We start from the raw sequence: 16,910 nt of genomic DNA, 5'->3' as shown, positions 1-16,910 counted from the left end.
AGCGAGAGAGGGCGGGGCGTCAGAGCGAGAGAGGGCGGGGCGTCAGAGCGAGAGGAGGGCGGGGCGTCAGAGCGAGAGAGGGCGGGGCGTCAGAGCGAGAGAGGGCGGGGCGTCAGAGCGAGAGAGGGCGGGGCGTCAGAGCGAGAGAGGGCGGGGCGTCAGAGCGAGAGAGGGCGGGGCGTCAGAGCGAGAGAGGGCGGGGCGTCAGAGCGAGAGAGGGCGGGGCGTCAGAGCGAGAGAGGGCGGGGCGTCAGAGCGAGAGAGGGCGGGGCGTCAGAGCGAGAGAGGGCGGGGCGTCAGAGCGAGAGAGGGCGGGGCGTCAGAGCGAGAGAGGGCGGGGCGTCAGAGCGAGAGAGGGCGGGGCGTCAGAGCGAGAGAGGGCGGGGCGTCAGAGCGAGAGAGGGCGGGGCGTCAGAGCGAGAGAGGGCGGGGCGTCAGAGCGAGAGAGGGCGGGGCGTCAGAGCGAGAGAGGGCGGGGCGTCAGAGCGAGAGAGGGCGGGGCGTCAGAGCGAGAGAGGGCGGGGCAAGCCGTCAGAGAGAAAGAGGGCGGGGCGATCTGTCACAGAGAGAGAGAGAGGGCGGGGCGAGCAGTCAGAGAGAGAGGGCGGGGCGAGCCATCAGAGAGAGAGGGCGGGGCGGGCCGTAAAAGAGGGCAGGGTACTCACGTCCTTGGGCTCCAGGCCCTGCCTCCTGATCCCCTCCATGCTGCTCACCTTGCAGCCCTCGCAGTAGTCGGCCGTTAGGACTCGCTGTAATGAGACGAAAGGAAAACATTCATACTCTGCCCCCCCCCCAGCGACCTCCTCACCCCTATACACCGGGGGGCGCTCAGTGGGGGGGCCATGAGAGGATGGGTAGCTGTCTAATGTGACCCCACCTTCTAGGTAGAGGGTTGACAGGTTTGGTGTTCTCTCTAGGTAGTGGGGTGACAGGTTTGGGGTTCTCTCTAGGTAGTGGGGTGACAGGTTTGGGGGTCTCTCTAGGTAGAGGGGTGACAGGTTTGGGGGTCTCTAGGTAGAGGGGTGACAGGTTTGGGGTTCTCTAGGTAGAGGGGTGACAGGTTTGGGGGTCTCTCTAGGTAGAGGGGTGACAGGTTTGGTGTTCTCTCTAGGTAGTGGGGTGACAGGTTTGAGGGGGGTCTCTCTAGGTAGAGGGTGACAGGTTTGAGGGGGTCTCTCTAGGCAGTGGGTGACAGGTTTGAGGGGGTCTCTCTAGGTAGAGGGGTGACAGGTTTGAGGGGGGTCTCTAGGTAGAGGGGTGACAGGTTTGGGGGTCTCTCTAGGTAGAGGGGTGACAGGTTTGGGGGTCTCTCTAGGCAGTGGGGTGACAGGTTTGAGGGGGGGTCTCTCTAGGTAGAGGGGTGACAGGTTTGGGGGTCTCTCTAGGTAGAGGGGTGACAGGTTTGGGGGTCTCTCTAGGCAGTGAAGTGACAGGTTTGGGGGGGGTCTCTAGGTAGAGGGGTGACAGGTTTGGGGGTCTCTCTAGGTAGGGGGGTGACAGGTTTGGTGTTCGCTCTAGGTAGTGGGGTGACAGGTTTGGGGGGGGTCTCTCTAGGTAGAGGGGTGACAGGTTTGGGGGTCTCTCTAGGCAGTGAAGTGACAGGTTTGGGGGGGTCAGGTTTGGGGGTCTCTAGGTAGAGGGGTGACAGGCTTGGTGTTCTCTCTAGGTAGAGGGGTGACAGGTTCGGTGTTCTCTCTAGGTAGAGGGGTGACAGGTTTGGGGGTCTCTCTAGGCAGTGAAGTGACAGGTTTGGGGGGGTCTCTCTAGGTAGAGGGGTGACAGGTTTGGGGGTCTCTCTAGGTAGAGGGGTGACAGGTTTGGGGGTCTCTCTAGGCAGTGAAGTGACAGGTTTGGGGGGGGTCAGGTTTGGGGGTCTCTAGGTAGTGGGGTGACAGGTTCGGTGTTCTCTCTAGGTAGAGGGGTGACAGGTTTGGTGTTCTCTCTAGGTAGAGGGGTGACAGGTTTGGGGGTCTCTCTAGGTAGAGGGGTGACAGGTTTGGGGGTCTCTCTAGGCAGTGGGGTGACAGGTTTGGGGGTCTCTCTAGGCAGTGGGGTGACAGGTGGGGTTTGGGGGGGAGGGCTATCCTCACCTTGCTGGTGTACCCCCAGTGCACTCGGGGGATCAGCACATATGGCAGCCGCTGCAGGTCCCTGGCACATCGCTCGGCGTTCTCGCCCTCGTTCTGGAAGTCCAGCTCCTGGGCCAGGGTCTGCTTCAGGTCCTGGACGGGAGGAGACACGCCGGATTAGCGTGGCACGAGGTGCAGGGTGGGTAACAGAAGACATGACGGGCAGGACCCCACCTTCAGGACCCAGCTGAAGCCAAACTTGGGGTGCATGAACTCGATGAGGCGGAGGAGCCACTCCAGGGTCTTTATGTCACCATCGAATCGGTCCCGGAGATCGATGTACTGGACCTGGGGGGAGAAAAGCGGCGGAGGGGTCTAACATCCAGCCCAACTAACTACAATGGCTGCCCAGCTCTGCTACATCTCACCTTCACTGCCACCTCAGTGCCATCATGTAAGGTCGCTCTGTGGACCTGTGCCAGACTGGCTGCCGCCAACGGCTGATGGTTAAACTTCTGGAAGAGACGCTCAGCGGGCTCCCCAAAGTCTTCAAGGAAGATTTCATTCACCTGCGGGACCAAAACAGACACATGACGACCAAAAGCCTGCCACACGACAACAGCAACTTGCCACAGGACGACAATCCATCGCATGACAACCTCGTCCTGTGTCATCCCCTTTGGTCACACCTCAACCCCCTCTGGTCCATAACACATCAGTCCCACCACAACCCCCTCCGGACCATCACCCATCAGTCCCACCACAACCCCCTCCGGACCATCAGTCACACCTCAACCCCCTCTGGTCCATAACACATCAGTCACACCACAACCCCCTCCGGACCATCACCCATCAGTCACACCACAACCCCCTCCGGACCATCAGTCACACCACAACCCCCTCTGGTCCATAACACATCAGTCACACCACAACCCCCTCCGGACCATCACCCATCAGTCACACCACAACCCCCTCCGGACCATCACCCATCAGTCACACCACAACCCCCTCCGGACCATCAGTCACACCACAACCCCCTCCGGACCACCACCCATCAGTCACACCACAACCCCCTCCGGACCATCACCCATCAGTCACACCACAACCCCCTCCGGACCATCACCCATCAGTCACATCACAACCCCCTATGGTCCATCACCCATCAGTCACACCACAACCCCCTCCGGACCACCACCCATCAGTCACATCACAACCCCCTCCGGACCATCAGTCACACCACAACCCCCTCTGGTCCATCACCCATCAGTCACACCACAACCCCCTCCGGACCACCACCCATCAGTCACACCACAACCCCCTATGGTCCATCACCCATCAGTCACACCACAACCCCCTCCGGACCATCACCCATCAGTCACACCACAACCCCCTATGGTCCATCACCCATCAGTCACACCACAACCCCCTCCGGACCACCACCCATCAGTCACACCACAACCCCCTATGGTCCATCACCCATCAGTCACACCACAACCCCCTCCGGACCACCACCCATCAGTCACACCACAACCCCCTCCGGACCATCACCCATCAGTCACACCACAACCCCCTCCGGACCACCACCCATCAGTCACACCACAACCCCCTATGGTCCATCACCCATCAGTCACACCACAACCCCCTCCGGACCACCACCCATCAGTCACACCACAACCCCCTCTGGTCCATCACCCATCAGTCACACCACAACCCCCTCCGGACCACCACCCATCAGTCACACCACAACCCCCTATGGTCCATCACCCATCAGTCACACCACAACCCCCTCTGGTCCATCACCCATCAGTCACACCACAACCCCCTCCGGACCACCACCCATCAGTCACACCACAACCCCCTATGGTCCATCACCCATCAGTCACACCACAACCCCCTCTGGTCCATAACCCATCAGTCACACCACAACCCCATCCGGACCACCACCCATCAGTCACACCACAACCCCCTCTGGTCCATCACCCATCAGTCACACCACAACCCCCTCTGGTCCATCACCCATCAGTCACACCACAACCCCCTCTGGTCCATCACCCATCAGTCACACCACAACCCCCTCTGGTCCATCACCCATCAGTCACACCACAACCCCCTCTGGTCCATCACCCATCAGTCACACCACAACCCCCTCTGGTCCATCACCCATCAGTCACACCACAACCCCCTCCGGACCACCACCTATCAGTCACACAACCCCCTCTGGTCCATCACCCATCAGTCACACCACAACCCCCTCTAGTCCATAACCCATCAGTCACACCACAACCCCCTCCGGACCACCACCTATCAGTCACACAACCCCCTCTGGTCCATCACCCATCAGTCACACCACAACCCCCTCTAGTCCATAACCCATCAGTCACACCACAACCCCCTCCGGACCATCACCCATCAGTCACACCACAACCCCCTCTGGTCCATTACCCATCAGTAACACCACAACCCTCTCTGGTCCATTACCCATCAGTCACACCACAACCATCTCTGGTCCATAACCCATCAGTCAGACCACAGCCATCTCTGGACCACCACCTATCAGTCACACCACAACCCCCTATGGTCCATAACCCATCAGTCACACCACAACCCCCTATGGTCCATAACCCATCAGTCACACAACAACCATCTCTGGTCCATCACCCATCAGTCACACCACAACCATCTCTGGTCCATAACCCATCAGTCACACCCCAACCATCTCTGGTCCATAACCCATCAGTCACACCCCAACCATCTCTGGTCCATAACCCATCAGTCACACAACAACCATCTCTGGTCCATCACCCATCAGTCACACCACAACCATCTCTGGTCCATAACCCATCAGTCACACCACAACCATCTCTGGACCACCACCTATCAGTCACACCACAACCATCTCTGGTCCACCACCCATCAGTCACACCACAACCATCTCTGGACCACCACCTATCAGTCACACCACAACCATCTCTGGTCCATCACCCATCAGTCACACCACAACCATCTCTGGTCCATAACCCATCAGTCACACCACAACCATCTCTGGTCCATAACCCATCAGTCACACCCCAACCATCTCTGGACCACCACCTATCAGTCACACCACAACCATCTCTGGTCCACCACCCATCAGTCACACCACAACCCTCTCTGGTCCATCACCCATCAGTCACTCCACAACCATCTCTGGTCCATCACCTATAAGTCACACCACAACCATCTCTGGACCACCACTTATCAGTCACACCACAACCCTCTCTGGTCCATAACCCATCAGTCAGACCACAGCCATCTCCAGACCACCACCCATCAGTCACACCACAACCCCCTCTAGTCCATAACCCATCAGTCACACCACAACCATCTCCAAACTACCACAACCCCCTCTGGTCCATTACCTATCAGTTTGCAAAAACACTGCAGTGAGGGGGGAGGCTGGGAGATTGCTTTTTCACTACAGAAGGAAACTCTTTTAGTACATAAAATCTATTACAGAGTTTCTTAAAATCGCTTGTACTGTTGATATTTAATGTTTTCAGAAAAATGATCCTGAAATGACAGTTACGCTTTAACATAGAGTACAGCGCAGAGAACACGGCCGGCGACTAGCTGAGCGCCAGCCGTGTTCTCTGTGTGCCTCTCACTGCCCCCTGCAGTATCCTCTGCTGCCCTTCCTCCCTCCGCTCCCATTGGCGCCAATTTCAAATAGCCGGCACTTAGCAATTGCTTGTGCCGGCTATGCAACTATATAGATGGCGCTGTCACACTGACATCGGCATTTACCCCTCCTGAGCCCGCTCCATATGCAGCAGGGGTCGGCTACTGTGTGTAACAGACCCCCGCTGATGGTGTCTCTCTGACAATAGGGTCCGGCTCAGCCACACTCTTATCAGAGAGATGATTTATGCTGGAATCGGATGTGCACAGAGGTCTAAGCGGCTGGGGAGAGAAGAGGCAAAGCGGGAGGACCCGGAGAGAAGGCCGGAGGAGGTGGGTGGGGGGAGAAGAGGGAGAGTGGGAGGACCCGGAGAGGAGGCGGGTGGGGAGAGAAGAGGGAGAGCGGAAGGACCCGGATAGGAGGCGGGTGGGGAGAGAAGAGGGAGAGTGGGAGGACCCGGGGAGGAGGCGGGTGGAGAGAGAAGAGGGAGAGCGGGAGGACCAGGAGAGGAGGCGGGTGGGGAGAGAAAAGGCAAAGCGGGAAGCCAGAGGAGGCGGGTGGGGAGAGAAGAGGCAAAGCGGGAGGACCCAGAGAGGAGGCGGGTGGGGAGAGAAGAGCGAGAGTGGGAGGACCCGAAGAGGAGGCCGGAGGAGGCGGGTGGGGAGAGAAGAGGCAAAGCGGGAGGACCCGGAGAGGAGGCCGAAGGAGGTGGGTGGGGAGAGAAGAGGGAGAGTGGGAGGACCCGGAGAGGAGGCGGGTGGGGAGAGAAGAGGGAGAGTGGGAGGACCCAGAGAGGAGGCCGGAGGAGGCGGGTGGGGAGAGAAGAGGGATAGCGGGAGGACCCAGAGAGGAGACCGGAGGAGGCGGGAGGGGAGAGTGGGAGGATCCGGAGAGGAGGCGGGTGGGGAGAGAAGAGGGAGAGCGGGAGGTCCCGGAGAGGAGGCGGGTGGGGAGAGAAGAGAGAGAGTGGGAGGTCCCAGAGAGGAGGCGGGTGGGGAGAGAAGAGAGAGAGTGGGAGGTCCCAGAGAGGAGGCGGGTGGGGAGAGAAGAGGCAAAGCGGGAGGACCCGGACAGGAGGCGGGTGGGGAGAGAAGAGGGAGAGCGGGAAGACCCGGAGAGGAGGCGGCTGGGGAGAGAAGAGGGAGAGTGGGAGGACCCGGAGAGGAGGCGGGTGGGGAGAGAAGAGGGAGAGTGGAAGGACCCGGAGAGGAGGCGGGTGGGGAGAGAAGAGCGAGAGCGGGAGGACCCGGAGAGGAGGCCGGAGGAAGCGGGTGAGGAGAGAAGAGGGAGAGTGGGAGGACCCGGAGAGGAGGCGGGTGGGGAGAGAAGAGGGAGAGCGGGAGGATGCGGAGAGGAGGCCGGAGGAGGCGGGTGGGGAGATAGAGGGAGAGTGGGAGGACCCGGAGAGGAGGCGGCTGGGGAGAGAAGAGGCAAAGCAGGAGGACCTGCAGAGGAGGCGGGTGGGGAGAGAAGAGGGAGAGCGGGAGGACCCGGAGAGGAGGCTGGTGGGGAGAGAAGAGGGAGAACAGGAGTTCCTGGAGAGGAGACCGGAGGAGGCGGGTGGGAAGAGAAGAGGGAGAACAGGAGGTCCTGGAGAGGAGACCGGAGGAGGCGGGTGGGGAGAGAAGAGGTAGAGTGGGAAGACCCGGAGAGGAGGCGGGTGGGAAGAGAAGAGGCAAAGCGAGAGGTCCCGGAGAGGAGGCCGGAGGAGGCGGGTGGGGAGAGAAGAGGGAGAGCGGGAGGCCCGGAGAGGAGGCGGGTGGATGTGCAGCACATGTGAGGATCCCGCCGGCTGGCAGGCGGGGGAGGTGGCCGGGGCTATGGGGAGCAGACATCAGTGATGGGGGGGCGGCTATAGTGTGTGGGATCCTGTGTAATCACCTCTTCTCATCCTCCGCAATCTTGGTAACTGGTCTGGTCTCGGTGATGGGTGGTGCAGCAGAGCTGTCTCGGTGATGGGTGGTGCAGCAGAGCTGTCTCGGTGATGGGTGGTGCAGCAGAGCTGTCTCGGTGATGGGTGGTGCAGCAGAGCTGTCTCGGTGATGGGTGGTGCAGCAGAGCTGTCTCGGTGATGGGTGGTGCAGCAGAGCTGTCTCGGTGATGGGTGGTGCAGCAGAGCTGTCTCGGTGATGGGTGGTGCAGCAGAGCTGTCTCGGTGATGGGAGGTGCAGCAGAGCTGTCTCGGTGATGGGTGGTGCAGCAGAGCTGTCTCGGTGATGGGTGGTGCAGCAGAGCTGTCTCGGTGATGGGTGGTGCAGCAGAGCTGTCTCGGTGATGGGTGGTGCAGCAGAGCTGTCTCGGTGATGGGTGGTGCAGCAGAGCTGTCTCAGTGATGGGTGGTGCAGCAGAGCTGTCTCAGTCATCATGGCACCTGGTTTAGCAGAGCTGTATCAGTCATCATGGCACTTGGTTTAGCAGAGCTAAATCAGTGATCATGGCACCTGGTTTAGCAGAGCTGTATCAGTCATCATGGCACCTGGTTTAGCAGAGCTGTCTCAGTCATCATGGCACCTGGTTTAGCAGAGCTGTATCAGTCATCATGGCACCTGGTTTAGCAGAGCTATATCAGTCATCATGGCACCTGGTTTAGCAGAGCTGTATCAGTGGTCATGGCACCTGGTTTAGCAGAGCTGTATCAGTCATCATGGCACCTGGTTTAGCAGAGCTGTATCAGTCATCATGGCACCTGGTTTAGCAGAGCTGTATCAGTGGCCATGGCACCTGGTTTAGCAGAGCTGTATCAGTCATCATGGCACCTGGTTTAGCAGAGCTGTATCAGTCGTCATGGCACCTGGTTTAGCAGAGCTGTATCAGTGATCATGGTACCTGGTTTAGCAGAGCTGTGCTAGTGCATACAATAGAATCTGGGCACAGTCCCTGGTGATGGTGACGGCTGCAGCTATTGTATCAGACTCTGGATAGTGGTGATAATCACAAGTACAGACTGTTAGATTCTATTGCATCTTATAGTATTCCCAGCCTGTGGCTGCCGGTGAACTACAACCCCCAGCATATCCTCATAGCTGAAATATTACAAAGCTACAACCCCCAGCATAGCCTGATAGCTGAATTACAAGACTACAACCCCCAGCATAGCCTGATAGCTGAAATATTACAACACTACAACCCCCAGCATATTCTGATAGCTGAAATATTACAACACTACAATCCCCAGCATAGCCTGATAGCTGAATTACAAGACTACAACCCCCAGCATAGCCTGATAGCTGTAATATTACAACACTACAACCCCCAGCATATTCTGGTAGCTGAAATATTACAACACTACAATCCCCAGCATAGCCTGATAGCTGAATTACAACACTACAACCCCCAGCATATCCTTATAGCTGAAATATTACAACACTACAATCCCCAGCATATCCTCATAGCTGAAATATTACAACACTACAACCCCCAGCATAGCCTGATAGCTGTAATATTACAACACTACAACCCCCAGCATAGCCTTATAGCTGAAATATTACAAGACTACAACCCCCAGCATAGCCTGATAGCTGAATTACAAAACTACAACCCCCAGCATTGCCTGATAGCTGTAATATTACAACACTACAACCCCCAGCATATCCTCATAGCTGAAATATTACAACACTACAACCCCCAGCATAGCCTGATAGCTGTAATATTGCAAAACTACAACCCCCAGCATAGCCTCATAGCTAAATATTAGAACACTACAACCCCCAGCATATCCTCATAGCTGAAATATTAGAACACTACAACCCCCAGTATAGCCTGATAGCTGTAATATTGCAACACTACAACCCCCAGCATAGCCTGATAGCTGTAATATTACAACACTACAACCCTCAGCATAGCCTCATAGCTAAATATTAGAACACTACAACCCCCAGCATAGCCTCATAGCTGAAATATTACACAACTACAACCCCCAGCATTTCCTGATAGCTGAAATAGAATAGGACAATTTTAACCACAATTATTTAGAAAATGTAAATTTTATTTTTAACACAATAAAATAATAAAAGTCCATACATAGTTATCAGTGTAATAGAGCCGGCCTGGAGAATATAGGGAGCATCTCCCATTTATTATATTCGCTGTCGGGGGGGGGGGGGGGGGGGGGGGGGGGGGGGGGGGGGGATTATATTTCTACCTCTGTAATAGAGCCGGCCTGGAGAATATAGGGAACATTTATTATATTCGCTGTCTGGGGGGGGGGGATTATATTTCTACCCCTGTGTTTCGTTTCCTTTTTTTATGACTTTATTAAAGCGTAACTCTCATTTCAGGGCCATTTTTCTGAAAACATTAAATATCAACAGTACAAGCGATTTTAAGAAACTCTGTAATAGGTTTTATGTACTAAAAGAGTTTCCTTCTGTAGTGAAAAAGCAATCTCCCAGCCTCCCCCCTCACTTCGGAAGAAGCAGGATTTCTGTCTCCATTATGTGGCTATGGAGAGGGGAGGGGCTGTTAGGAGTGAGTGAGCACGGAGCAGTCCTGCACAGCACAACACCCTGCAATCTTCTCTCAGTAAGTTCATAGATGAGCACTGACCTTTCTGAAACCTGAATCCAGCGTTTTAGGGGCCCAGAGAGTCTACAAACAGCTGACCTTCATGTCACCTCTTCCTGCTCCCTCATCTCCCTCAGCCCCTCCCCCCTTCATAGGCTTACAATGGAGAGAGCAGAACCCGTCTTCACTGGCTTCTCTGTAATGAAGACGTGTTTGCCTGATAATGCACAGATAAGAAGTTTGGTGTTTTTGCCCCTCTTCGGTGTGGAGGAGGATTCTGGCTGGTGGGGAGCAAAGTCTAGTAAGTGTAAAAGTTCATTCAAAAGAATAATGGCTGACTGCAGGAAGATCAACCAAAACACTGCACAGACACCAGAACCTGTTTCTCAACGCCAGTAAATCTAGGAACATTGCCCTCTGGGAAATCAAATAAATAGGGCCAAGACACCATCACGTGTTTCTCACCATCAGACCTTCTACCGGGAAGGAATAACCAAGCCAAGGGGGGGGGGGGGGGGGGGTCTCCAGTCAAGGAAACCAACAAACCACAGTCAAAAACCGACAGGACTTGGGAAATCCCTCAGCAAGGTATCCATCCACCTTGGGATTATTTGTCCCTCATCAGTCTGTGGAGGGATACCTTGTCTGAGTATTTCCTAAGTCTTGACTGTGGCTTGTTGGAAGGTGGTTTCCGTGACTGGAGCGCCCCCCTCTCCCCGGCCTGGTTGTTCCTTCCCGATAGAAGGTCTGGCTAGCTCACTGACGCTGAGAACACATGATGGTGTCTCCACAGTCCTTTTGCATATGTGATTTCCCAGGGGGCAATGTTCCTAGATTCACTGACATTGAGAAACATGTGATGGTGTCTCTGCGGTGTTTCGGTTCATCTTCCTGAGGTCAGCCATTATTCTTTTGAATGCACTCACCTTCCATCAACAACAGGACAATTTCTGGTCCACCACCTATGAGTGACAGAACAACCATCTGTGGTCCACCACCCATCAGTCACGCCACAATCATCTCCAGACCACCACCCATCAGTCACGCCACAATCATCTCCAGACCACCACCCATCAGTAACACCACAATCATCTCCAGACCACCACCCATCAGTCACGCCACAATCATCTCCAGACCACCACCCATCAGTAACACCACAATCATCTCCAAACCACCACCTATCAGTGACAGATAACCATCTCCGGACCATCACCCATCAGTGACAGATAACCATCTCCGGACGATCACCTATAAGTGACAGATAACCATCTCCAAACCACCACCTATCAGTGACAGATAACCATCTCCAAACCACCACCTATCAGTGACAGATAACCATCACCTATCAGTGACAGATAACCATCTCCAAACCACCACAATCATCTCCGGTTCATCACCAACAATCACATAACAACCATCTTTGGTCCACCACTCATCCGTCATATGACAACCACATCCAGTCCACCACTCACACCTGAAGTCCACCTTCTATCAGTGACAGGAAAACCCCCTCCAGTCCACCACAACCATCTCTGAACCACCACGCATCAGTCACATAACAACCCTCTGCGGTCCACCACCCATGAGTGACATGATAGCGTCTGGTCCACCACTCATAACAACCCTTTCTTGTCCACCATACATCAGTCACATGACAATCCCCTCTCGTCAACCACCTATTAGTCACCAGTCAGACGGTAAACCACCTACTGTCCGTTGACCATCAAACAGAAACCAATCACAACCCCCGCCCATCCTCCGCCTGTCACACCACCCCCGCCCATCCTCCCCCTGTCACACCACCCCCGCCCATCCTCCCCCTGTCACACCACCCCCGCCATCCTCCCCCTGTCACACCACCCCCGCCCATCCTCCCCCTGTCACACCACCCCCGCCCATCCTCCCCCTGTCACACCACCCCCGCCCATCCTCCCCCTGTCACACCACCCCCGCCCATCCTCCCCCTGTCACACCACCCCCGCCCATCCTCCATCTGTCACACCACCCCCGCCCATCCTTCACCTGTCACACAACCACCCTTATGTTTATTGCCAGTGGCATCATGATACATATAGACAGTGCTCCGCCCTGGCGTTATCATGTGATCCTGGATGAGGGAGGAGTTATTACATATGTTTGTACCTCATTGGTCCTCCGGGGCAGCGCCTGGTCCTCCAGCACCCGCAGGCTGTTGATATACTCCGGGGGCAGCAGGTGGTTGAAGGTGCACAGGCCTTGTCCCAGCTTGATATAGAGGCCGCCATTTATCAATGCTCCATCCACCAACCTGTCTGCCGTCCGCTGGTGACACTGAGACATGATGGCTTGGTGGAGAGGACTGTTCTGCCCCAGGAAGGACAACAAAAGAAGGACAGTCACCGACCGACCCCGTCATACACATGCCAGAGACTACAGGGTGCGCTCAGCGCCCGGCTCACCTCGTCTTCTCTGCGGAGCACCACGTTCCTCGTCCACCAGTAATCTAGGGAGATCTGAGAGGCGATCTTCAGTGATCTGCAACACAACGTCCAAAAGAAAACCTAATCAATACCTCAGTACAACAACCAGTCACTAAGTCTGATCCACGCAAGCATGACCACGTCCCATCACAAAGCATGACCACGTCCCATCACAAAGCATGACCGCGTCCCATCACAAAGCATGACCGCGTCCCATCACAAAGCATGACCGCGTCCCATCACAAAGCATGACCGCGTCCCATCACAAAGCATGACCGCGTCCCATCACAAAGCATGACCAAAACTGGTCTATATAAGATAATCAGGGGTAAGGTGGACACAGGATCCCTATCCATACAGCTCCACCAATCTCATCATCTCCAGAGATCAACCATCCATACAGCTCCCCCAATCCCATCAGCCATACTATCATCATGTAGGACAGGGGACAAAGTCTATGAAGGTGACGAGGAACCACACATAACATACGGCACCCCACACCTCAGGTGACACCTGACATACAGCACCCCACACCTCAGGTGACACCTGACATACAGCACCCCACACCTCAGGTGACACCTAAGATACAGAACCCCACACCTCAGGTGACACCTCACATACAGCACCCCACCCCTCAGGTGACACCTAACATACAGCACCCCACCCCTCAGGTGACACCTAACATACAGCACCCCACCCCTCAGGTGACACCTAACATACAGCACCCCACACCTCAGGTGACACCTGACATACAGCACCCCACCCCTCAGGTGACACCTAACATACAGCACCCCACACCTCAGGTGACACCTGACATACAGCACCCCACACCTCAGGTGACACCTGACATACAGCACCCCACACCTCAGGTGACACCTGACATACAGCACCCCACACCTCAGGTGACACCTAACATACAGCACCCCACACCTCAGGTGACACCTAACATACAGCACCCCACACCTCAGGTGACACCTAACATACAGCACCCCACACCTCAGGTGACACCTAACATACAGCACCCCACACCTCAGGTGACACCTAACACAGCACCCCACACCTCAGGTGACACCTAACATACAGCACCCCACACCTCAGGTGACACCTAACATACAGCACCCCACACCTCAGGTGACACCTAACATACAGCACCCCACACCTCAGGTGACACCTAACATACAGCACCCCACCCCTCAGGTGACACCTAACATACAGCACCCCACACCTCAGGTGACACCTAACATACAGCACCCCACACCTCAGGTGACACCTAACATACAGCACCCCACACCTCAGGTGACACCTAACATACAGCACCCCACACCTCAGGTGACACCTGACATACAGCACCCCACACCTCAGGTGACACCTGACATACAGCACCCCACACCTCAGGTGACAGGATGCCCTCACCTGCAGAAGCGGAGAACCCCTTGCAGTGAGATGCGTATCCTCCTCTTCTTGGGTCCATCTGAGCTATAATAAACAAGGCTCCCGACTGAAGGGGCCCCGACCAGGGCTCCCAAGCAGACGACACGGACCCAGCTATGTGGGTGGGGCCTGAAAGGAGAGCGGAGGGGATCAGAGCACGCACTATTCCCAACACAACTGACCGACTTACACGTCTCTGACCGTCCGAAATGGCCAATAATCTGGAACATACAATAATCTAACCAGAACCTAGAACATCTCATCATCCTGAACATCTAATCATCCCAAACATCTCCTAATCCAGAAGGTCTAATCATCCCAAACATCTCCTAATCCAGAAGGTCTAATCATCCCAAACATCTCCTAATCCAGAAGGTCTAATCATCCCAAACATCTCCTAATCCAGAAGGTCTAATCATCCCAAACATCTCCTAATCCAGAAGGTCTAATCATCCCAAACATCTCCTAATCCAGAAGGTCTAATCATCCCAAACATCTCCTAATCCAGAAGGTCTAATCATCCCAAACATCTCCTAATCCAGAAGGTCTAATCATCCCAAACATCTCCTAATCCAGAAGGTCTAATCATCCCAAACATCTCCTAATCCAGAAGGTCTAATCATCCTAAACATCTCCTAATCCAGAAGGTCTAATCATCCCAAACATCTCCTAATCCAGAAGGTCTAAATCAGCCGAAACATCTCCTAATCCAGAATCATCAGATGATCCAAGGCCATGAGGTGAGAGGAGAAGAATATATTGCAGGGCAGGTATATAGCACATGGCCATTGTATACACCCCCCCACCCCCCGAGCCTCGTTGGTGATGGAGGTCTCGGTACCTCTAGGAGCAAACCATTAAAACGACTAAACTCAAAATCCCCCAGATCAAGAACACAAATAGTTAAGGATCCTACAGAAGACGCCCAACCACCATGAAAGCCCTGACCGCCACCGATATCGCTTAATCTGTCCTTCACATTACAGATAAGGCAGCAATTAATCACCGACGGAGACCCGTCACCAGCAGCTGCAAGCACTCTTGGAGAGACAGTGCAGAGGTCTCTGTGAGGAGGGAGAGGAGACAGTGAGGAGGGAGAGGAGACAGTGCGGAGGTCTCTGTGAGGAGGGAGAGGAGACAGTGCGGAGGTCTCTGTGAGGAGGGAGAGGAGACAGTGCGGAGGTCTCTGTGAGGAGGGAGAGGAGACTCTGAGGTCTCTTACCCCAGGGTCAGTGAGGGGTCAGGCTCTGGCAGTCTCTTACCCAGGGGTCAGTAAGGGGTCAGGCTCTGGCAGTCTCTTACCCAGGGGTCAGTAAGGGGTCAGGCTCTGGCGGTCTCTTACCCTGGGCTCCGGCTGTGGAGTCTCCTCACGGTGGTGGACATTTTGGGGTGACATCGGATCAGCAGGGAGCTGTGAAAGCGACATAATAGAAGCTGCAGGAGGAAAGAGAAACACAACATGAGATGATGAGGACGGTCAGCCGACAGCGCACGGGGCAGGAAGTGTTGTCATAGGGAGAAGCAGAGCAGCACCTAATAGCTGTGACCCTTCACTGATCTACACACTGGTGACCGCCCAGGAACGTCCTATATACATGAGACACCATGGCTACAGATAACCATACTCACTGATCTACACACTGGTGACTGCCCAGAAACGTCCTATATACATGAGACACCATGGCTACAGATAACCATACTCACTGATCTACACACTGGTGACCGCCCAGGAACGTCCTATATACATGAGACACCATGGCTACAGATAACCATACTCACTGATCTACACACTGGTGACTGCCCAGGAACGTCCTATATACATGAGACACCACAGCTACAGATAACCATACTCACTGATCAACACACTGGTGACTGCCCAGGAACGTCCTATATACATGAGACACCATGGCTACAGATAACCATACTCACTGATCTACACACTGGGGACCGACCGCCCAGGAACGTCCTATATACATGAGACACCACAGCTACAGATAACCATACTCACTGATCTACACACTGGTGACCGCCCAGGAACGTCCTATATACATGAGACCCCACCACTACAGATAACCATACTCACTGATCTACACACTGGTGATCGACCGCCCAGGAACGTCCTACATACATGAGACCCCACCACTACAGATAACAATACTCACTGATCTGCACACTGGTGACTGCCCAGGAACGTCCTATATACATGAGACACCACAGCTACAGATAAACATACTCACCGATCTACACACTGGGGACCGCCCAGGAACGTCCTATATACATGAGACACCATGGCTACAGATAATCATACTCACTGATCTACACACTGGTGACCGCCCAGGAAAGGAACGTCCTATATACATGAGACACCATGGCTACAGATAACCATACTCACTGATCTACACACTGGGGACCGACCGCCCAGGAACGTCCTATATACATGAGACACCACAGCTACAGATAACCATACTCACCGATCTACACACTGGGGACCGACCGCCCAGGAACGTCCTATATACATGAGACACCATGGCTACAGATAACCATACTCACTGATCTACACACTGGTGACTGCCCAGGAACGTCCTATATACATGAGACACCATGGCTACAGATAACCATACTCACTGATCTACACACTAGTGACTGCCCAGGAACGTCCTATATACATGAGACACCACAGCTACAGATAACCATACTCACTGATCTACACACTGGTGACCGCCCAGGAACGTCCTATATACATGAGACACCATGGCTACAGATAACCATACTCACTGATCTACACACTGG

At 54.8% G+C, this 16,910-nt stretch overlaps 1 protein-coding gene across 3 annotated transcripts in view; it reads right to left on the bottom strand.

Annotated features, from left to right (window-relative positions):
* The window catches only part of ADCK5 (aarF domain containing kinase 5), a 29,848-nt gene that overhangs the window by 7,680 nt on the left and 5,258 nt on the right, over window positions 1-16,910 (bottom strand). For 2 of the 3 annotated variants that reach the window (XM_069956866.1, XM_069956865.1), the window contains exons 2-9: window positions 15,463-15,554; window positions 14,103-14,249; window positions 12,669-12,744; window positions 12,373-12,573; window positions 2,498-2,638; window positions 2,304-2,417; window positions 2,091-2,222; window positions 666-749 (exon numbers count right to left, since the gene is read on the bottom strand). In XM_069956866.1, the coding sequence (XP_069812967.1) occupies window positions 666-749; window positions 2,091-2,222; window positions 2,304-2,417; window positions 2,498-2,638; window positions 12,373-12,573; window positions 12,669-12,744; window positions 14,103-14,249; window positions 15,463-15,554 (987 nt within the window). The remainder of the gene's footprint in view (window positions 1-665; window positions 750-2,090; window positions 2,223-2,303; window positions 2,418-2,497; window positions 2,639-12,372; window positions 12,574-12,668; window positions 12,745-14,102; window positions 14,250-15,462; window positions 15,555-16,910) is intronic. The other variant, XM_069956867.1, reaches the window with a different exon arrangement.

This window comes from Dendropsophus ebraccatus, chromosome 2, assembly GCF_027789765.1.
Source record: "Dendropsophus ebraccatus isolate aDenEbr1 chromosome 2, aDenEbr1.pat, whole genome shotgun sequence".
In the NCBI taxonomy this organism is placed as follows: Eukaryota; Metazoa; Chordata; class Amphibia; order Anura; family Hylidae; genus Dendropsophus; species Dendropsophus ebraccatus.
This window is presented reverse-complemented; position numbering and strand designations above follow the sequence as displayed.